The sequence below is a fragment of the Melospiza melodia genome, chromosome 5 (assembly GCF_035770615.1).
Source record: "Melospiza melodia melodia isolate bMelMel2 chromosome 5, bMelMel2.pri, whole genome shotgun sequence".
Classification (NCBI taxonomy): domain Eukaryota; kingdom Metazoa; phylum Chordata; class Aves; order Passeriformes; family Passerellidae; genus Melospiza; species Melospiza melodia.
This window is the reverse complement of record NC_086198.1, coordinates 33,062,000-33,083,937: the sequence shown is the minus strand read 5'-3', so window position 1 is coordinate 33,083,937 and position 21,938 is coordinate 33,062,000. Positions and strand designations below refer to the sequence as shown.

Here is a 21,938-nt window from a genome sequence, read left to right as displayed (position 1 = left end):
TTGCAAGCAGCACTGAGTGGAGGGGAGCTGGGAGGCTGAAGGAGGCAGACAGCCTAGGTGTCAAATCCCTTTCGATTGATTTGACCCCTGCTGGCTCCCCCTGGGCCACCTGGACATTCCTCCTTGGAAACCCACTCACAAGAGTCTGCTCACAGTGCCTGCCCCTGGGAGCCAGCACGTGGGATTTGACAGGGGATGGATGGCACTGAGGATGGATCAGCTTTGTGTGCACGGTACAGGGAGTGGGGACAGCAGCTGGCAGGGCTGTGACCACAGGTTCTTGGCCAGGGAGTGCTGATGGCACTGGGGGACTACTGGGGGTGGCTTTCAGACACGTAAGGAGCTCCTAGGATGTGAGTCAGGAGAAAAGGACACGACTGAAGAGCACCACTCACAGGCAAAAGCAGCAGAAAGAGCTAGCTGGAGGTGGTGAAACTTGATGTGCTCAGTGCAGAGAGGGCAGGGAAGTTTTTCTGAAACCATAACAGTTAGATAACCATAAGATTTAGATATCAAGGCTCTTAGCAAGTGTCCTGCACCAAATCTGGGCAGAGATGGGTGTCACTCAGACTGGGAGGAGGTAAAGGAAAGTATTCCATGGGCTGGGGTCCAGATGAGTGAGTCTCTCTGCAAGATAGACTAGGTCCTGTGTATTCCTTCTCTGAGAGCTCCAGATTGGCCATACTGAAACCCCTTGTGGAGACGTTGCACCTTCATTCACACTCCCTGGGCTGGATTGTGGTGTGCCAGTACCGTCCCAGTAGGAGGGTGGTAACCATGTCCTGTGGCTTGTATTTCAGAGTCAAACACTCCATGCTGCCTGTGGAGCAGGCTGTGTGGAAACAGCAAACTGGGGACATGGCAAGTGATGGATCCACAAAGTTTTGGAGTTATTTGGGGGCATTTTGGTGGGATGGGGTAGATAAAGGGGCTCCTGAAGAAATGTGCTTACAGAAGTCACCTGAAACTGCTTGGTTTCAAGTCCATGAAAGCAATAGAAGCTTTGAGGCTAGAAAAGAGTTGCATGATGTGGGAGAATTTCAGTGTGTGATGTTTTGTCCTGGGCCTCACAAAGCTTTCTGGGCCATCTTGCAAAGCTGTCAGCCTCCTGAAGAGAAGGCTGCTGCCTGCTCCTTGCTCCCAGGCAGAGTACTGACTTGGCTGCTCAGCTGAGCACAGGCTCTTCCTTGTGCTTTGGGTATTCCTAGAGAACATGCCTGACCCCATTTTGTTGGACTTGCTCTTATTTGGGTTTCCCTTTATCTGGGTGGGACTTGTTCTGCCTACTTTGTATATCATGGTTTTCTTGTCCTAGCCTGTTCCAAGGTAAATTGCCAAGGATGGGAAACTTCAGAAGGATGAGTCTATAGCAAAAATAGTTCACTCAAGTGATTTCATTCCAGCATGGGTTTCATCATGGGAATGGAAGCTCACTGTACAGAATAAACTGCTCACCATCAAACAGTATAAATGCATTTAGTGGCAGCAATTGCTCCTTTGGCAAAGCCTACCTAAAGCTCTTGGGGTGGATTAGTCTAGGCTTAACATTAAAACTGGGCTTGAAACATGCTCTGCATTCCTAGTGACAGGAAAATAGTGTCATCCAGTTGTTTCATGTCTACTGCAAGAAATGGGGATTATTTGAGGATGGACTGTTTTAGATAAAGTGACTGTCACAGCTTCTAGAATCCTATTTGCTGGTTGGAAGCAAAGGAAGCAGCTCAGGAACCACAGACCATGGTGATTACAGTTACTCACATGGGCTATTTTAGAGTTAAATTTCATCTGTTGTGCAGTTCAGATATCAAACTTGCACTCTAAATTCCCAATTTAGACTAATCCTGGAGTCATTTAGATTTTCCTTTGGCCTGGCCTAAGGGTTTCACAGCATGTTGCAGTTCCCAATGATGCATATCATGTGTGGGTATGGGAAGGGGAAACAGGAAACTGATGAAGGTCTAGGGATGGGCAGCATGCCTTGGGATCTGCCCAGAAAAATGGTGCTGGGGGCTTTGTACTGAGCTCAGTCTGGTTTTTGTTCCAGCTGTGTCAATGTGACTTTAATTCGGTGGTGAAGAGGGAAGATTTCCAAATCTTTTGCCTCGTCTGCTTAAAATACATATGCGTGTATATGCAAAACAGGCAGTATTTTGTAATGAATTGTTTGCCTTTGGAATGAGAGTGCTCTTTGTCTTGTGGGTTCCTTTAGGGCTTTGGCAATAAATAAGAAGCTTCCAGCTGCAGACAAAACCACATTTGGGGTTAAGTGTGAGCAATTTTTGATGGTTGGATGTTCCAGCATCACCTTGTCCGCAGGTTTGGTCCTGCTTTGGCATAAGGCTGGGAGGGACCTCGGTGGGACAGGGACAGGCTGCCAGGACACCTTGTGCCAGCCCCTATCTATAGGAACAGTGCAGGCAGAGCGAGAGCTGTGACCCAGGACAGCACCAGGAACAAATTTAACCCAAGGCATATATTTAGCCTGGCTGCTTGCAAGAAGATTTAAAGCCATATTTAAGGCTGAGCATCTGCTGAAGTGCCGGGCGGATTGCTGATATAAATAGTTACCCGCTCTGGAGCTGCTCTGGCTACGTGGGGAAACCTGGCAGTGGGCAAGGATTCAGGGAGTGCTCTCAGCTGCTTGCTGGGCTGGGATGACCATCCCTGGTATCTGTTCTCTTTGTCACCAGTGGGAGAATCGGAGCACAGGGGACTAGAGCTGGACTGGCAGTTCCTTGCCCACTCTCCGGGCTGAGCCGGGGGTTGTGCGGCTTTCCCAAAGTGTGGCTCTGCTCAGAGCTGTCCCCTTGCTGAGCTTTACTGTAAACTGATCCCAGGAGGATGAGTCTTCTTGGGAAAGCAGCCAGCATGCTCTCTATGGCTTGTCCTGCTGTCCCTTTGGAAGTGGAGTAACATAAAAAAGCTTTCTTCCCCCAGCAGTACTTAGGAGGAACATTGTCATTTTCCCAATTATTTTTACTTGCCTTAATGCCAGCTCAGCTGTCACTAAATGAATTGCCAGGTGTGTTTGTAGTTTCTCTCAACTGTTGTAAAAATGGGCTCATAAAAAAGGGATCATTCTCTTGGGTTGGGATCTTTCTTTAGTCAGAGTTAGGGAGATGAGCAGCTCCCTTTGGTTTTCCCCTTGGAGCTACTCCCCCTTTGGCAGTGATTCAGTTGCAGACCTTCTCCTTGAGTTACAACTGAGACAGACTTCCCACCTGTTGTGGGAGGTCAGGCACTGACATGTATCCTCTGTGGAAAATGTCAGTCAAGAGCTGCTGCTGGTGGTCACAGCAACCTGCTCACCTTTTTTTTCCTGGAGCTGCCTTGGACAGCTGTGTCTGTCCTGCTCCAGGAAACATTTTCTTTGCATTCAGGTTTCATTTCCAGTCTTAAAATACCTTACTTTTCTGTGTGAGAGTGGTAACACATGTGGATTTTTGTCCAAAAACCTGTGCCTGTGGAATACAGTGTTTTTCATGCTTATGGTGCTTCTTAATTATAGGACAGTTCAATATTAAGAAGCTGAAAAACATGGCAGCTGTGTAAGGTTTGTGAATGAAGATCTTGTTCCCCAGCTTCTGCCTGATGCCCTTCCTCAGTCATTAGAGCAGAATAGGTTTTAGCAAACCTTATCCTTGTGAATTCTTTATGGATAAACTAAGCCCTGCAGATGACTTGCATCCTGTTACAGCTCTCAGCTGGTACCAGCCTTGGAAAGGGTTGGCTTTCAGGACATCCCATATTTCACAGCAGTGGAGCTGTAGGCAAGTAACTGAGACTTGGTAGCATTTAGGAGGCTGGGGATGTCTTCTTTCCTTTCTTTCCCAAAGTGGATATAATACCTGTGAACAACAAAAGGGACTTTTCTTTGCCCTTCTGCACAAGAGGAGATAGATTGTTTGCAGTCAGAAATTGTCTGGTGCATCCTTTCCTTAGATTTCCCAAACCTGCTGTTCTGTGCTAAAAGCAGACCTTTTTTAGGCAATTAATTCTCTCTCTGTGGAGGATTCCAAATGCTTTGGAAGACCACAGATCACCTTCAAGTTTAATTGAACATTATTTTGGGGTTGGGAAAATATTTAGTTTGCCTTCATTACATCTCCAGATAATGCAGGGTTGGTGACTTGGCTCTTTTTGCTGCAGTGCTGTGACTAATCTCATAGTTTTGTTGTTTGTTAATGTAATTATGGGCTTTTCTAAAAATGGAAAGATACCAGGACATTTGCCTCATTCCTCCACAGTGGTTATTGCACACTTCTAATAAGTGTGCTAAAAAACACTATTGATCAAAGTTCCCATGTTTATAGCTGTTTTTGCCAAGGAATTTGGGACAGGCGTGAGCAGGGCAAAGAAATGGAAGGTGTGATGCTCTGGGGGAGAACCTGTTAATTCCTGTTGTCAAAAGGGATTGTGGCTGCTTTGGAAGCCTTTGAAGATAGACAGAAAAGGCAGAATAATATTAATATGCAGATGTAAGGAGCTACAGGGAAGATTGCTGGCTGGGAGGGAAGAGAGGTTACGTGTTCATGGATGGCAGGAATGCAGTGTGGTACTTCCATTGATACACGCTGATAGTGGCTCTTTATTTTCAGCCCCTTGGGAACGACTGTGTTACAATAACTTTGGCATTGTGGGGCTGACTGACTAGAAAAGCATTTGTATTTCTTTTCACTCATTTTCTTGAAATGAAGAAGTACAGTATTTACTCTGAGTTTTGGAGACTTGAAAAGTTGATCTCCTGTTTGGCTGCAGCCTGCTGGTGTTTAGCACCTTTTGGAAATAAGGATTTGGATTTCCTCTGAGGTTTTGTCTGGAAAAGGGGTTGCAACGGGAAAGTTTTGGAAGTGGCAACTGTCTAAGGCTGTGGCATCTGTGATCTGGCCTGGGAAATCTGCTGGAATTTTACATCTTTTTGATCTCTGTGGGTCAGGCACCTAGGATTCATTGTGAACAGTTCCTCTTGCTGCCTCTGCTTGTCTGACGTGTCTGGAAGCAGCACTGCTGCTGTGAGGTGTTCCCAGGTGTTTGAACTCAGTGCCTGTGGGAAATGCAGAGGCAGGCAGGATTTTGCCAGGTCAGTTCTACATGGACACAGAGTGTGTAGGAGCCACTGCCACTGGTGAGTCGTTCCTGCACGGTGGCTCATCATGGCTTCAGACTGACAGGGCAGGCTTGGATGGTGCAGCAGGAAAAGCCCCTTCCCTGGCAGGGCAGTGAGGCCCTGGTACAGGTTACCCAGAGAAGCTGTGTCTGCCCCATCCCTGGAACTGTCCAAGGCCAGGTTGGACAGGGCTTGGAGCAGCCTGGGATAGTGGAAGCTGTCCCTGCACATGGCCAAGGATTGGAATGAGATAAATTTTGCGGTTCTTTCCAACCCAAACCATTTTGGGCTTCTATGATGGGGACACTGCTCTTCCTGTAGCTTAAGGTAGTAAGAGGACAGACCCTGGATATACTTTTTGAGTTTTTGAGATGTTATTAGGGATGGGGACAATGTCAGGTGGTATTTGGGGCTCCATCAGATGCACTTGATGTGGAGGTGAAGAACATCCTTGTGGCTCTGGAAAAGCCCTCACAGCCGAGGCAGTACATGTTGCAGAAGGGAAAATGCTCTTTGCTTGGAAGCTAACAGCTTCAGAAACATAAGGTCAGTGCTGAACTTGTAAAAACACCTTCCTCCAGTTAAATCTGGTGTGATGTTTTTCTGAGAAATGTGGGTTTGGTGTCCTTCATTTGGGAAGAGCAGACAGATTTCGCACAGCAAGAAAAAGAGTAAATGTTTTGCAAGGAATATTTTGCTTACTATCAAGGTCATGTATTTTCTTTCAGTTATGCAAAGCATGTGCTTAAAATGGGAATCTCCACTGGAGAACAGCTTTCAAATCTTGGAAAAGACATCCTTGAGGTTTATTGCTCACAATTTCCTGTTTCTTTGGGGGATAAAAACAAAAGTGTTTTGAAGGAAAGCTATTTTATCTAAATCAGTGCATTGTACTGTTCTCATCTGCAATGTGATTTTGTAGGCAGAGGTTTGACTTCATCTCAAAATTAAGCAGAAGACCTTTGGTGGTAGTTGAGGGATCAGCTGTATATGAAAGAGCTGTTCTCTATTCCGTAGCTTCTCCAGTGCCACAAAGTTGAGGAACACCTGGAAAACCAATCTTTGTTTCTACATCTTCTTTTCTTTCATGCATTTAATGGAAGTATATAGCAAACAGTCATTGCCTGGTTCTTCTGGGGTTACTATTCCACATGATGGAGTTTCTTACTCTGAAATAGATGGAGCCCCCTGACAAGTTCATTTTCCTTGTTCAGAACTTGCTCACTGTAGTGACAGAGCAGGGCACGATCGATGGCTGCTGGAAAAGGGATTCTCGGAGCGTGTGTTCCTGTTGCTCACAACTGCATCCCACCAAAGTGTACCTAGTGCTCTGTGGTGGAGGACTGGGGAAGGAGGAGATGGATCTCTCTGTTCAGCACCTTGGTTTAACTTAGGGCTTTAAAAGAATACTTGGAACAGGGAGGCAGAAGTTGAGGAATTTAATTTCCCTGAAAATCACCTGTGTATTTCTTAACATGGTATTCCTGTCACTTTTTTCCCCAGTTTCAGGAGGCTTTAAGCCAGGTCTTTGAGAAGAAATACAAAAATCCCTTCTTGGTATGTGTACACAAATAAATCAGTTACAATTCAGCAATCAGAATGGCTGAGCAGGATCCATGTGTGCCTTGGCTTGTGCTTTACACATTCTTGGGGAATTTCTTTCCATAATGCAGCTTCACTGCAGCTTCCAGTTCTTAAAGGTCTTTTCCAGCCTAGGGGATTCTGTGATTCAGTGCTGCCTTGCACTTCCAGATTGCTGTGTACCTTCTTCACTGGGGTCATGGTTCTCCTTTCCCTGGAGCCATGAAAATGTGCACCTCACTATGGAGAGTTTAGTTCAGTGGGTGAAGTAATGCATGGGACACTTCATCAGCTCTTCATGTTTGCCTTAAAAAAAAATAGTGTACAAGACATCATGCTTCATTTGAATCAGCAAGTGAGGAACTTTATTTTAAATAATGGATTTAATCTGGTGATATCATTGTCATTATTTCCTTCATTTGCTGTTAGGATTTCTTTCACCCTGAATCTGCTGTTCCCTTTTGGTAACCAAGTCACACTCTATAATACCTGGTGTAAATTGACATTGTGATGTGCAGGCGTCCAGCATCCTGAGTTTTGTACATTGGATGACCAGATGTTCATGCTGGTATCCACCTGGAGATGGGGAGGACTTCCTTTTGGATCATCTTTTTCAAATTCCATGTGGATGGAGATTGAAATTCCATTAAAAATATCCAAGGGGAAGGCTGTCTTTTTTGGTAATGGTGCAGTTACTTGGTGTTTGGGTTTTTTCCCCAGTTGAAGTCCTTTTAGGGATTAAGGGAGCATTATCTGAACTAATGAGCCAGCCAAATTCCCTCTTCTCCTTAGATCTCATCTTCCCACCCCTTCTTGTAGCTGAGAATTCTGAAAAAATGAACAACCTCTCCTGTTGTCACATGATATTTAATTAATTTCTTTAATGAACTGAATTAATTAATTTCTTTAATGAACTGAATAATTTAATTAATGTAAACTGACAGTAGTATTCCCTCTGCTCTGTAGAAGATGCCACTGGGAAAAACTGGATTAGCACATTTGTGTAGTCTTGGCTGAAATTACTAGCTTTTGATTCTCGTTTGGATGAAGCAATTTGATCTGCTCAGGTCTTCAGAATCAAACACATACTTTGTGCTCTCTGTTCATAGAATCATCACAGAATGGCCTGGGCAGGAAGGGAACTTAGAGCCCATCCAGTTCCATCCTGCCATGGACAGGGACACCCTCCTCTAGAGAAGGCAGCTCTGAGCTGGTGCAGCCTGGCTTAGGACACTTGCAGGGATGGGAAGCAGGGATGGAAAGCTGTATTCCAGTGAGAGCCTTGGTCGCTGGCTGTGGGGCACTGGTGGGTGCTGACATCTCGTGTGTGCTCCTGGGACAGAGGAGCCACAGACTGTGTTACGTGAGCCAGGAGCAGCCCTGGCCACCAGGCTGGCTGCAGCCTGGGCTCTATTAATAGAGCTGAGAAGCAGCTAATGGCTGGTGTTACGTGACTGTGGCTTTGGAGATTAGGGGAAGGTGTTTGGGGTGTCAGGAATCACCTGTGTGGGACGTGCGTGTTTGCAAGGGGGCTGGGACTGCCAATAGATCGTCCTGAAACCCAGAGGTGCAGTAATGGATGTGATGGAGAGTTTGGATTTGAGGCACGAGGGATTAAACTCCTTTCAGGGCCCTGCAGAGCTCTTCAGGACTCAGAAATGGGAGAAATGGCTGTGCAGGGAGGGCAGAGCATAAATGCTGGATGGAATTCCAAGTAGGTACATCCATTTTTGCTCCTGCTTCAGTTTTTCCGTATCACCTTAATAATATTCTGGTAAATCCAAGGCATCCTTCAAATTCATGGCATTCGAGGAACTGTGAATCCCTCTTCTGTGAGCAGTCATAGGTATTACCTGTCTGAGCAATGTGCTGATCAGCAGCATTATTCCAGCACCAGATCTTGAATGTAAAGCTTCTACACCTGCTATTCCTTTAAATTCCCTTTGGAAAGGCCAGTGTAGCTTCGTGTGGAGAAAGTAAAATTATTTTAGTCACATTTCACTGGGAATGACTTGGTGAGTGCAGCTTTGGCTCCCCTTAGTGCTGTCAAGTTTGTTCAGTGGCTTGTTAACTGATTTTAAATCAGTTTTTTGCTTTGCTTGACTGCTGTGGGAATAAGCAGGTCCAGGCGTAGGTAAATGGCTGGTGGGATAGTTCAGCACCTCTTTGGCCATAATATTGTTTTCCTTGCTGTTGTTGCAGATATAATCTGTGGTTAATCCCCCAAGTCCGAACCTGTGACTCCCCACAGGACCTGAAGCCTTTTGTTGGTTTTGATTTGCAGCCTTGTTATAGACACATTAATGGCCCTGAGTGACAGCAGGGCAACCAAAGACGAGAAGAAAATGAGTAATTAACATATATTGGGTATTACTGATTGCTTTTATGATTATCTGGATTTTAAGGTCTTAGCTGGAAAAATAGCTCCTAATCCCTTATTAAAGATAAAAGGCAAGTCATTAAAAGTAGGAGGTTGTTTTCAGTCCTGAGAAGCTCTGGAAATATGTCTTGGCTCCAGCAGCAAACTAACCTTAAAAGCCTGTAATTCCAAGTTACTCAGCTTAGTTGTTCTCCTCAGCAAGGGAATTTCTGAAGTTTCCCATGTGCTGGGAGGCGGAGGGGACACAACACAAAGCGACCCTTGTCACAGGAGCTGCGTGCTTGGCACGGTGACAGGGCCCTTTGAATATCCTCGGCGTTAGCTGAGCCTGGCCCAGCTGCTGGGCTGGGAATCTGGGCAGCTCCATGGAGGGGTTATCCCTAACTTCAGCTTTTTGTCAGGGCAGATCTCCTGGGTGAGGTTCCCACCTCACCCCAGCTCCTTTGTTCCTCCCTCCTCTTGCTGTTGTGGCCACCTAACTGGTTTTGTAGCCATCTCATGATTCCATCTCATGGAATCATAAAAATGGTCATAGAATGGCTTGGGTTGGAAGGAACTTTCAGAGTCATCTTGTTCCAGCCCCTGCCATGGACAGGGATACCATCCTCTAGACTGCATTGCTCAGAGCTCCATCCAACCTGCCCTGAATGTTTCCAGGGATGGGGCATCCCTCACTGCTGTGTGCCAATGATTTTCCACCCTCTTTGTAAAAAAAATCATGTCCATCTGACAGGTTTAAGGGCCATCTAGCTGATTTTGTGGCCGTGCACTAAGCTGAATCAGCAAAACAGATTTTGCTATAGTGCAACCCCAGAGTCCTGATCCCAGCAGGGAAGGGGGAACAGGAGGCTGTGAAGGGGTGGGAGCAGGAAGACAATAAAAGTGGGGAAAGGTGATGTGTGCTGTTGCTATTCTTCAACCCACCTGGAGAGTGTGCAGGGTCAGAAGGAAAGCAGCAGCACCCCTTGCTGAGTTGCAATAATTAATCATCTGCCAGAACTTGCCAGACACTGAGATTTTCTTAATAGTCAAATATTTTTTGTTTTAAAATTAGTACATTCCTTATTTCTGGGTAATGAAATTTGAGTACCAGTAAAACCACAAACTTTTCAAATTTATTTCCTGTATTTTAACAGTTCTATGTTTCAACACATCATGTTTATATGCTCCAGCTGTACTTTTAAAAGGCAATTTAAAATGCAGTGGGACCAGTTAAAAAGAAATAAAGATGGCAATTAATGACTTTAAGGAGATCTGTGCTTGTGAAGAGATTCACATTGGAGGTGAACTGCTCAATTCTGCTTTGCTCTTTCCATTATAAGTTGTTTAAAAGATTACCAGTAGTACCTGGCTGATTTGTTCCCCTCTTATTTTTTTCTTAATTTTTTTTCCTAAGTCCTGGACAATGTTTAAGACCAGCTGGCTGCTCAGTGCTTTTGATCCCACTGCCAGTTTTTTGTGCTTGGGGAAGGATTTAAAAAGTAGAGTTTGACTACCTGTTGGGTTGGTCACAGTTGATTCCCTGAATGCAAAGGAAGCAGTTCAACTTTGTTTTGCTGTTTTCCTGTTTGGTCTTGGTTGGGCTGGTGCAGCCCTTGCTGTTTCCAAAGAGTCTGCCAGTATCTTCTGATGCAGAGTTGGTGTTTTGTTACTTTCCTTTCTATTCCCGTTCTCCAGGCCAGGATGCCAAGCAGATCATTAAACCCAGCGTGGGGTTTCCAGTCTCTCTTCATTACTGAACTTTCCCTGAAGCCGTGGCAAAAGTGTTCATGTTTGGGCAGCAGATGAGGTAGCTGGAGTGGAGATCATCTATCTGGGAAGGTTGCTAATAAAATGGAATCAATGAGGCTGGAAGGTGCCATCAGCGGGTCTCAACCTCTGCTCAAAGCAGGGCCAGCTTGGTAATTAAGTTATTAACTTGGCTTTCTCAGTTGTGGTATCATGTCTGGAGCACTCTGTCCTTAGATGGCAGTGCAGTGACACAGGGCCCCAGGGAGGCACACTGTAACTTTTCCTACTCCTGGAAGCATCCTCATACCTTTGGATGCTCAGGACAGGGAATACTTGGGTCTCCTGGGGCTCCCATTAAGAACAGCCAGTACAACATTATTCTTGCCAAGTGCAAGGAATTGCATCTTCTCTCTCTCCTTTGCTGTGGTATCCTCCTCCTCCTCACAGGTAGCACAAAGGGAACGATGTGACCCTATAAAAGACACTATCTCTGCCACTTGGGGGTGAGGCTGGGACCTGACCATTAGGAAGGTCAATACTTCTGCAAAAATGCCCCCCAGCCATTCCCCTGGTCCAAGCCATCCCCAAACTGACCTCCTACTATGTTTTCTTCCCAACTGTCTAATCATTAGCAAGCTGCTTAATGCACAGCAAAAGACCAATTAACCCTAAAGCATTTAGTGAACTGCATGTAAATTAGTTGTAAAATGTTGCTGTAAACATTAGATGTTAGGCAATTACATAAACCAATAATTGCTAAAGTTGCATTTAGGAGCTTAAAAGAAAGAAAAAAAAAACTGCTTAAGGAGCACTTTGGAGAACTCTGCTAATGGATTTGTTTTTAACTGCAGCCCTCAGGTCTGGGTAAGTCCCAGCAGGCTGGGGCAGTTTAGATCCCATGTGGTTTTAGTTGGGTAAGAAAAATAAAGGCATAGTCACCTTGTGCACCTTTGGAAACTGCAAGGAAAATCTCCAAAGGGCCCAGCCTGGAGTCTAGAAAGAAATTGTAAAAATATGGTAGATGGTATCCTGTTGGATAGAAGTGCCAGGTAATTCTGGGGATTGATGATTGTTTTCTTCAGATTCAGGCTGTGTGAAACATTTCGGACCTGACTAAAACCTTGGCTCTGGACGGGTCTGGTGAGATGGGAGCACAGAGGGCCTGGCCACTCATTGTGACCTCCTTGGGTTTACTTCCATCCTCTCCTCTTTGTTCTGCAGACACCTGCGTCGTCCCACATTACCCTTTGGGAAAGGCTGAGTGCCTGTGCACCCACCTGTGTGCTGGGGTTTCACACGAAGAGGCTGCTTTGCTTTCCTGCACATTTTAATCCCTTTAATTGGTGTCTCACTCCAAGGTGGTCCAGGTCACCCACTGCTTCTCAAGCTCCTGCTGCTAATGGTCTTAAATAATTCATTTTCCTTGTATGCCTCACGCACTTATCCTCCAGTGTTTAGTGGAATCTTTCATTTCTGGTAGTTTTCCTTTCACCTGGGCTTGTGTCAGACCCAGATGTTCCTAAATGGTGCAGTGAAGTTTGGCTTTGCTTCCTTATTCTGTGTATTTGTGCTTCACTGCTGCTTTAGAGCCTCTTTGTTGTTTTGGTAAAAGTATCTCTCTGCGTGGCTCGTGTTGCATTCCATAAGGAGTCACCAAATGTGTCTCTAGATACCAGATTTCTCGTTTTTCAGTGAAAAAACAAGTTGGGTTTGTTTGACCTTGCTTTCCTCCTTCTTCAGTTTTGGCAGTAGCCTTTTCTGGAGTGCATTGATCTTCGTTACAGTGCATTCACTTACTGAAAGCCAACCCATGCTTAATTTTCCTGGATAAATCCATTGGATAATGGTCTTTTATTTTTCTTGTACACAGTTTTACTAGTGTAGATCCTGGTCATGTTCCTTTCCTGAAAATGGAAATATTTTATACTTATGTTTCCTTGATTGAATTACAGAAATTTGCTTAAAGCTGTAAAGCTACCTTTCAGCATGGATGAGACCCCAGCAAATCCACTGTTTTTTTCCACCATAGTCGTGTTCCCTGCAGATTTGGAGCTTGTGTAGGAGGTGGGGGTGAGTCTGTGAAGCTCAGGGTTAAAAGGAGGCAGAAGCTTGAACTTCACTTGCTGTTGCAAGGGGAAACCAGTGCAGAGCAAGAGCTGCCCAAATGTCAGCAGGCTTTTGAGAAGGAGCTGAATTGGGAGTTTCTGGGAAGCTGCTTGGAAGGAGTGTGCTGCTGGCAGCCTGGAGCCCTGCCAAGCCCGGAGTTAATGGTGGTTAATTTTTAAAGGCAGGCCCGAAACTGCTCATTGTGGCTTTGTCTCAATAGGGTCTTTCTGCTCCCAAATGCCATTGCAAGAGCCCTTTTCCGAGTTCCCTTGACTCGACCCAGAGAGAAAAAGAAAATGCCTTCAGAGAGGTGATTTACCCAGAGCTTTGCTTAGCCACGCTGCTAACTGGTGGGACAGTTTCATCAGGATGGTGCTACCATCTCCAGGGATGCCAAGGGAGGAAAGTGGTGTTGGTCAGGATTTAACATACAGAGTAAATGCAGGCACCCAAAGAGGCAGGTCTGTAGGCGTGGATCCACCCGATGGAGCTTCTTTGCAGCAGCAGGGAAATGTGAGGAAAACCAGCACCCAGATGTGAAACCAGCTGGTTTTGTAAGCACCCTGTCAGGCCAAATCCTGGTGCTCTCCTGGTCAATGGAAGCATCCTCTGGATTTTCAGGCTGGCTTTGCAGCTTTTTATATAAGCGGCTGTGAACTGTTGTGAGCCAAAAGGGCAGTTTGTCACTGAGCAGAGCTGTTCAGAAGCTGGTGGGAAAATAAAGAAGCCTTTTCCAAAGCATCTCAGAGGAGGGTGCCACCTTCCTCACCTTGCTGTGAGTCAAGGTGAAGTGGCCTCCTGAGCTCTGGCTTCTGAGCTAGTTGGAGCAGATGATCCTTGAGGTCTCTCCAACCAGGTGTCCTACAGTTCTGTAATTCTGTGATAGTGCTTTTAGTGTGGAGTATGTGTAGGACAAGGGGGGATGCCTCCCCATTGACACAGGACAGGTTTAGATGGGATATCAGGAAGAAATTCTTGTCTGTTAGGGCAGTGAGGCCCTGGCTCAGGTTGCCCAGAGAAGCTGTGACTGCCCCATCCCTGGAAGTGTCCAAGACCAGGTTGAATGGGGCTTGGGGCAACCTGGGCTAAGTGGAAGGTGTCCCTGCCTGTGGCAGCAGGTTGGAATAAGATGATCTTTAAGTCCCTTCCAACCTAAACCAGTGTGGGATTCCATAAAATACATATTTACACCGTGGCTTCCCTCTCCTATGTGGAGTTTGGAGCAGGACAGGTGATGAGGAAGGAATAACAACCTGCAGAACCCCCCAGCCTGTGCCTTTAGCTCTCATGCACCAGTTGGTCTCTCCAGGGATGGTGAGGAATAATAAAGCACGGCTCCCTCTGTGCCCAGAATGGATGAGGTGTTTGGCAACATGGAAAACAGAGGGGACAGAATGAAAAGAGCTGAAAGCAAAAAGTGTGGATGCCAGAAACATTCAGTACTCCTTGAAAAACTGCCTGGCAACAGAGGTGGGCTCTGCTGCAGCCGGAGACACGGGGCAAAGGGCTCGGTGTGCTCGGAAACTGTGGGAATAACTATGGAAAATCCTCACCCACACGTGTGCAGTTTCCTCCCTCTGTGAGTGAGCTCTGTCCTGCTGAGCCCCTGCTGAAGGAGGCTTCCAGAAGTGCTGAAACAGTCAGCTGTGGAGATTGATTGAACGAGACAAATAGACAGTGATGAAACCCTGCTTGTGAGAAGAGCTTAATAGGCAGAAAATTGGCTATTGCAGCTGGAGGGCTGGTTGGGAGGCAGAGAGAAAGTTTCCTCTTGTCATTGTGTGGAAGCTTAAACCCAAGAGGAGAGCCCAGAGTTGTTATGGCTGTGTCGTTAGAAGTGTCCCTGTACCCTCCCTGTTACCTAAACGAGGTAAATGAGCAGTGATAGACTGAGTTAGAGTTTGGCAGGAGGGCTTGTGGCTGGTGCAAGGAAACAATGCTGCTTACAGGGACTGCAGCTCCTCAGAACTTCTTTAAAACCATCTTTGGGGAGCAACATTTCAGTGCTGAAGAAGAAAAGGATTTTTTTTTTTTTTTTGGTTCACCAGAGGAGCAGGAGTTTTCCCTTGTGCTTATGATGAGCAGTTGCTTTGTGGGCACATAGTGCAGTGATACTGATGGAGGTGTGGAAGGGCTGTGTGTGATCATAGTGTGCTTACAGTGTTTAAGGTACCAGAGCAGGACCCAGCAGAATCCCAGAGAGGTGGACAGCACCAGGAAGGAGACTGTGAAAGCCACACTGCTTTGAAAAGGGAAACCAAGAAAAGCCAAAGAAGGAAAATAATGAGAAGGAGGGAGTGATTTTTGAACTCAGTTCTGTGTGGCAGCCACTGCTCTGCTGTTTCACTGGGGACTTGACTGTTGCTCAGATCCAATGGAGGTGTGATGCCAGACAGCATCCTGTGTCTGTGTGACAACAGGAAATGTTCCAGAGCTCTGGAGAAAGCCAGGCTTTCCCTAGGTGCTGCTCTTTCTTTATTAAAGTCTTCTTGGCAACTGCTTGGGAATTGCTCCTTTAAAATGTGCTGCTGTAGCAGTCTGACACAACTGGAGGTACAATGGCTGACCTCCAGGACTGGTCCAAAAATACCTTTGTTATCCATATTTTGCAGTGAATTGCTTGTGGTATGTTTTATATCAGGATTTATAACCAGTATGGTTTGTCACTGTGGAGTAGCTGGTTTGTAAAAGGAAGTGTCATAGGCATTGCTGCCTTTAATGCAATTAAGAATGGCACTCTGAAAAAATTTTAAATGTGGTGTAAAAAGACAAATTTCCTGTTTTTCTATCCATTTGGGAGCCAGTCACGGTTGATTAGCATCTAGCTGTGGCATACCCATGGAGAATTGCATGGTCCATGTATGCCCAATTCAGCACCCTTGGAATCAGGGGAGCCTGGCATTGATGTGAGCAGGCAGAGCCTCACATTGATAATAGGTAAAATGCTTAGTTTGGCTCAAATGGCTCATTGTGTGTCTGTGTGTCCCATTTCCTTGGGATTCTGCAGCTGCCTGTGCTTCTGGCAGGTTGTGTAGACATTACTGGGTTTGGCTGCAGCTGGGAAAAACAGTCTTTGAAGGCAGAGTCTCCCTAGAGTGGAGCAGTGCTGGAAAAAGCTCATCATGGGACTTGGGATATAGCATGTGGTGGTCTCTCCATCACAGCCATGTGGATGGGATTGGCAGGCTGCCTTCTTTTATAGGAACTGCCTTTTAGGATAAGGCTCACAACATTTTCATGAGATGGTGCTGGGTTTATTTAGAAGGTTCCCAGACTGATTGTCCATATTGCATCCAATGACGAGTTGATGTGAAACATTTTTGGAAGAAGGGTTCTTTTTCTCTCCCTGCATCTCCAAGGAATGTTTTAACAAAGTGTCTGTAGGCACAGCACCAAAGACCAAGGGAGCTGGGAATGCCCAGCAAGGGATTATGTAAATACTGCCATTCTTCTGGCACTTGACAGAACACACTATTAGTAAGAATTTGTTCAACACTGAAGATTTTTTGCAGATCAGACATTTAATATATGCCACGTGCTGCAGAGGAATTTACAGCAAAACATGTACTATCATGCAGTCCAAAAGTCCAGCAAAAAATTGATTATTCCAGAGACAGTCAGTGCTGTTCATTATGTCTGGTAAGGGACACTGAAAATATAGGGTAGATTTGCTCCAAAATAGAGCAAGCACCTCAAATAGCATTCTCTGCACCCCACAATCGTGCAAGAAGTGGCCTGGGGAGGGATTCAGGTACTGTGGAGAGCGTTCCCAGCTGCCAAGTGTTGCCTGTGGAAAGTCTAATCTGCCTCACAGCCAGCCTGCCCCGGCATGGGGTCAAAAAGTGATCTTTCACAAGCAGAGACGCAAAACAAGCAAGGAGAAATTCTCACGCTTGCTTAGAGTGATTAGCTGGGGAGCAGATCACCCAGGGCTGCTTCTGTGGGACCCTGGGAAAGGCCAGGGTGCAGCCTCGGAGCAGTGCTCCCAAAAACTCAGAGCAGTCTTTCCAGAAGTAGGTGTCCCAGGTGATTGTTTTCTCATCTCCTGGTTTTAAGTGGAATTCTATTCAGGTTTGTCTTTAAAGGAAGCTGGTGGGACTGTGGGCCACCAAAGCCTCCCCACATGCCTTTAGCTGGTGTCTTGTGTTGACAGTGACACACAATTAAAATTGGTTTTGGTAACAGAGAATTTTGGAAGGGAACTTAGCTTAACTGGAAAGGAAACAAGTTTAAGTCTGTAACAGGTGTCCGCACAAGTGTGTCACTGCTCTGACTGTGGATGGGTTTGACCTGGGCTTTGGCAGAGGGAGGGCAGCCCCAGAAAGGAAGGGGAGTGTGATCATGTCCTATTTTAATAAGCCTGCCTGGAATGCACATTTGACAAACCACTTTCCTTGGTACTGGTTCCACAGGCTCTGGGGAGGGATTTGCACCAGGTCTCTCAGGGATTTCTGTAGCTGCCAACTCACTTAGAAGTAACAGACACCTTTGTATCTGATGGTCCCTCAGATTGAGGCAGATAGGCCCCTCAGATAGGCCTCAGATTGAGGAAGCAGTTGACTGAGGTGCAGGTCCTCAGTGTAATAAAGTACTGAAGACATAAGCAAGTGGGAACAGGCAGAGAGAATAGTCTTTTCAAGAAGTGTGGGTTGAATTGAAGGGCAAGATAGGAGTAAGTTTTTACTAACTAGTCACTCAGCAAAACTCTCTGCAATTATTTTACATTTATTTTCAGCCAGATAGGAAAATCAGCAGTGGTTCTGGCAACAAAATATCTCAGAAGGCTCTCTCTTTGAAAAATGTATTGCAGCTTAATCCTGTTCTCACTGGAGTCAATGTCAGACTGCTACAGGATTGCAGGGAGGAGATAGGATGGGTTTGTTATGCAGCTAGCCATGCCGTTAACATGTTCAAAACATAACAACATAACTTCTCCTTGTAAAGGGAAACCCTGCTGAAGGAAATGTGGCTGTCTTCTGTCCATTTAAAACAATAAAAGGTTTTCTTCCATCTTTCTCCAGTGACTTACTTCATCTGTGTGAATTTTCAGTCCTTTATAGCTGTGTGAAGAGGGTAATTTTGGTTTATCTTAAATTTAGTTAATGTTATCTTTTAAGGCTTTAAAATACCTTTGAAAATCTGTACCAAAGTAGAAACACAAGAAGAGTTCTGATTGAATAGTTCTGATTCTTGAAGCAAGCACAAACAAAGAAATCCTGATTTCAAAGACAAACCTGTTCAACAACATTTTCCTGATAAGGAACTAAGTTTTTCATGTCTTCAGAAGTGTCCCTGATAGCAGCCAGCTGGAAAAGCAGGAGGGAAAGCATGTTGGCTGAGTGGAGAACAGGCTGTTTAACTTGTGCATCAACACAGGTACCCCCTGTTCTCCATCCTGAGGCAGCCCTATACACCCGGAGAGCCCAGGCTGTAGCTGCCTTCCACCCACCACCAGCCAGGCCCTCAGCGCCAAAGCAGGAGGTGACTTTAGGATAGGGGGCCAGTGCCACCAAGCCCTCTGGCATTTCTGTGTGTGGCTGTGCCATTGCACCAGGCAGTGAGCGATGGCTGCCACCAAAGCCATTGCTGGAGCAGGGCTGGGAAGCTCAGGCATGTCCCATTTGACGTTGTGCCAGAACGTGTCTCTCCCTATTTCCGAATTCCCTGAGATTCCTCTCTCTTGATGGAGATTGATTTTTGCCTTTGGGAACCCAAGGGTATGTATTGTGCTCAGAACTGGCCTGAGCTGAACTTGGAGAAACTGCTGATGTGTTTGCTCTTGTGCAAGTTATCATTTTATAAGCTACCTCACAGACTGAATGGAACAGGAAAGGGAAGAGAGGCAAGTGAGAGACATCCCCCATGGATGGCATTGCCTCTGTATCCATGTTGTGTAGGAACATTCAACCCTCTGCAATTAATATATAACCTCAGCCATCTAAATTTGTGGATGAGCCTTTTTTCTGCTGCAAATGTCTGCTGACCATCAGGCTGTTCTCTTGAAGACAGTAAGGAAAGCAGCATTGAGCTGCTCCTGGCGTCAGGGATGCTGGTTTGAGCAGCTCCCGAGCTGGATGGCCGGGCTGGGAGCAAAGGTGGTGGCCAAGGCCGGGCCAGGCTGGCCCGGTGGTGCTCAGAGGTCGGGCAGGCAGGGGGCTGAGGGGTCACCCCCGGGTTAATGACTCCCCAGCCCCTAAGTCCGGGGCTCAGCCAGCTGCCCACGCCGAGCACACGGTGTTCGCCTGGAGATGAGAATGGAAATATGTTCTCCTTGCTCAAGAGAGCACATAAACAGCCCATAAACGGCCCATTAACCCACAGAATGGCAATCAGGAACATGTGGTCAGGCCAGCATCGGGACCTGTGACCCAGCAAGGGCCCTAATGGGGCTGTGAACCTTATCATCAGCCCTAAGTGCAGGTAATGGGTAATCAGCAACACAGAGAGGAGGCAGCCAAGAGAGAGGGGGTGACTGACGATGTGCACCCAGGTTCAGTGTGCAAAATATTGTGAAGTGATCGAGTTATGGCTGGCAGTATTAGAGTAACACTTCATATAGTGAAGCCACTTCAGAGTGACTCAAGAGAGACTTTTCCCATTGGCTCCAGTGGATGCCTTCAACAGCTCAAGGAGCTTTGCAGTCCCTTCTCTTACAGCCTCTTCCAAGCAGCAGCCACTTCTGTGGTCCATCTTGCTTTTTGAAGCAATAAGATGGGCATGTATTTTATTTGTTTTCTAGCTGTGATATTTGAATTCCATTTAAATATGAAAGGCTATTGAGATTCATTAGTGTAGGTGAAGGGAGAGGACGATTGAACACGCATGTGTGTGGCATCTCCAGCCCCCTGCCATGGGCAGGGACACCTTCCACTACCCCAGGTTGCCCCGAGCCCCGTTCAACCTGGTCTTGGACACTTCCAGGGATGGGGCAGCCACAGCTTCTCTGGGCAACATGAGCCAGGGCCTCACCACCCTCGCAGGCAAGAATTTCTTCCCAATATCCCATCTAAGCCTGTCCTGTGTCAGTGGGAAGCCCTTCCCCCTTTTTCTGTAACTCCAGGCCCTTGTCAGAAGTCTCTCCCCAGCTCTCCTGAAGCCTGCAGGAAGCTGAATGCCTCATGCTGGGGAGGCTGCTGTAGCAGCAGGGCAAGGTCCTTGGCTCCCAGGAGATTCCAAGGGCATTTATGATTACCGATATACTTTCAGTCAAAAGGAAATCTATATCACTGAAGCATCATCACTCTGAGTAACTTAGGAAGAAAGCTATCAAAGTTTATTTAAGGAAAAGAAAAAGGAATAAAGGGCATGATTTTTACTGGTTTCTTTTTTCCCAATTGCAAATTGAGAGTCTGTTTTCCCTGGAAAAATCAATGTGGTTGGACACCTGATGTAATTAATTATTTTGCAAGAGAGAGCCAGCTGATCTTTTGAAAAGAAAGGAGTTTTTAGTGGAACTGTTCAAAGTTCATAGTCTGCTGTGTATCTCTAATGCTGATAAACATCCAGCAGAAAGGATGTCTGTCTTAAAATTTCACATGGTCACACCTTTATTTTAAGGTGATATGCTGAGAAAAAGGCTGTAGACCCCAAGGAGGCCTCCAGCAAGGTGACTCTGGTGGTGTGGGCTCCACTTACCTTTAGGAGATGCCCTTGGGCCTTGGGATGATGGGTACAGTGATGTTCTCAGGTTTGAATTTTGAACCCTTAGCCAAGAAAGGGTTTCTGTCCTTTTTCTTGAGCTTATAAAACAAACAGGCTTTGCTTGTGCTGTGTGTTTGAACATAGTAGCTCTTTTGCCTAAACAGGCAGCCTTTTCCAACCCAGACCAGTTGGTTTTTTTCAGTGCATTGGTGCCTGACTAAATGCATGGGGTTGCATTCTTCATGTATAGAGGAGGACAATCCTTCTGTTAAGTATTCCTGTGTTTTCCAATGGTGGGCTGGGGAGGTTCCAGCCTCCCTTGCAAGCCAATGGCAGCCCAAACCTGGCTGGCAGGGAGGGAGGGGAAAGCCAGCAGTGGGATGCTGTGCCAGCAAGCCCCCAATTGGTTTGGCTGGAACTGGTTTTAGGTCATATAAAAAAGGGGGTGAAGGATCCAGGCTGCTCAGAGAGCGGCCGGTCCTCGGGCAGCGCCACAGAGCACCATAGTGCTTTTTTTTTCACAAGGACTGCAAATTGCTGTAACATAGTCAAGGTCTGTAGGAAGAGACAAGTTTTCCTGAACTTTACTCCCAGCTTGAACTTGTAAGAAGTTCAGTGAGAGGCAAGGAAGGGGAGAGAGGGAGATAGAGGCAACCTCGCTCCCGGCCCGTGTCCGCAGCGCCGAGGATGTCAGATGGCAGAGGCAGCCTGGAGAAGCAGCTGAACGGCCTTGGGGAGCAGGGCAAGGAGAGGAGCCGCACATCCCTGGTCATCTCACAGGCCGTTAACCGCAGTATTTTCACCTCTGCAGTCTCCCCCGCCGCCGAGCGCATCCGCTTCATCCTCGGAGAGGAAGATGACAGCCCCGCGCCCCCGCAGCTCTTCACCGAGCTGGACGAGCTTCTGGCTGTCGATGGACAGGAGATGGAGTGGAAGGAGACTGCAAGGTGGGTTGGTTTTCCTTTATCCCCAAAGGGAAGGGCAGCCAGCAGTGCTTTCCACGGGAGATTCCTGGTTTAGCATTCCACTGGGGAATAGCTGTGCTGCAGGATCGCATGGGGAAGCTGCAGAAAGGAGCCTGCGAAGTTCAAATTGCCATTCTTTGGTAAATGAGAGAATTTTAGGGTTTGTTTAGGTATTCCAAAAGAAAAGCCAGGGGAACAAGAGAGTGCCAGATGGATTGCAATAGTTTGCCTGTGGAGAGAAAAGTATGGGCTCAGTAGTGCTTTGCAAAGGGGGACACATCTCAGCCGGAATTGGCAGAAGTTGCCAATTCTAATTTGGCTGAGTCAAAAGCGCTTCAGTACTATTGCCCCAAAGTGGCTTTTGAGCCTGGTCCCACCTCACAGGGACAGGCTGTCCCTGTCCTCCTGAATTACTGATGGAATTAAT

General features: G+C 46.5%; 1 protein-coding gene across 7 annotated transcripts in view; it reads left to right on the top strand.

Annotated features, from left to right (window-relative positions):
- SLC4A4 (solute carrier family 4 member 4) overlaps positions 1 to 21,938 on the top strand; it is a 147,759-nt gene that overhangs the window by 72,587 nt on the left and 53,234 nt on the right. For 6 of the 7 annotated variants that reach the window (XM_063156924.1, XM_063156923.1, XM_063156919.1 and 3 more), the window contains one exon: positions 21,358 to 21,493. The exons of the other annotated variant lie outside the window; for it this stretch is intronic. In XM_063156924.1, the coding sequence (XP_063012994.1) occupies positions 21,358 to 21,493 (136 nt within the window). The remainder of the gene's footprint in view (positions 1 to 21,357; positions 21,494 to 21,938) is intronic. 7 annotated transcript variants of the gene reach the window in all.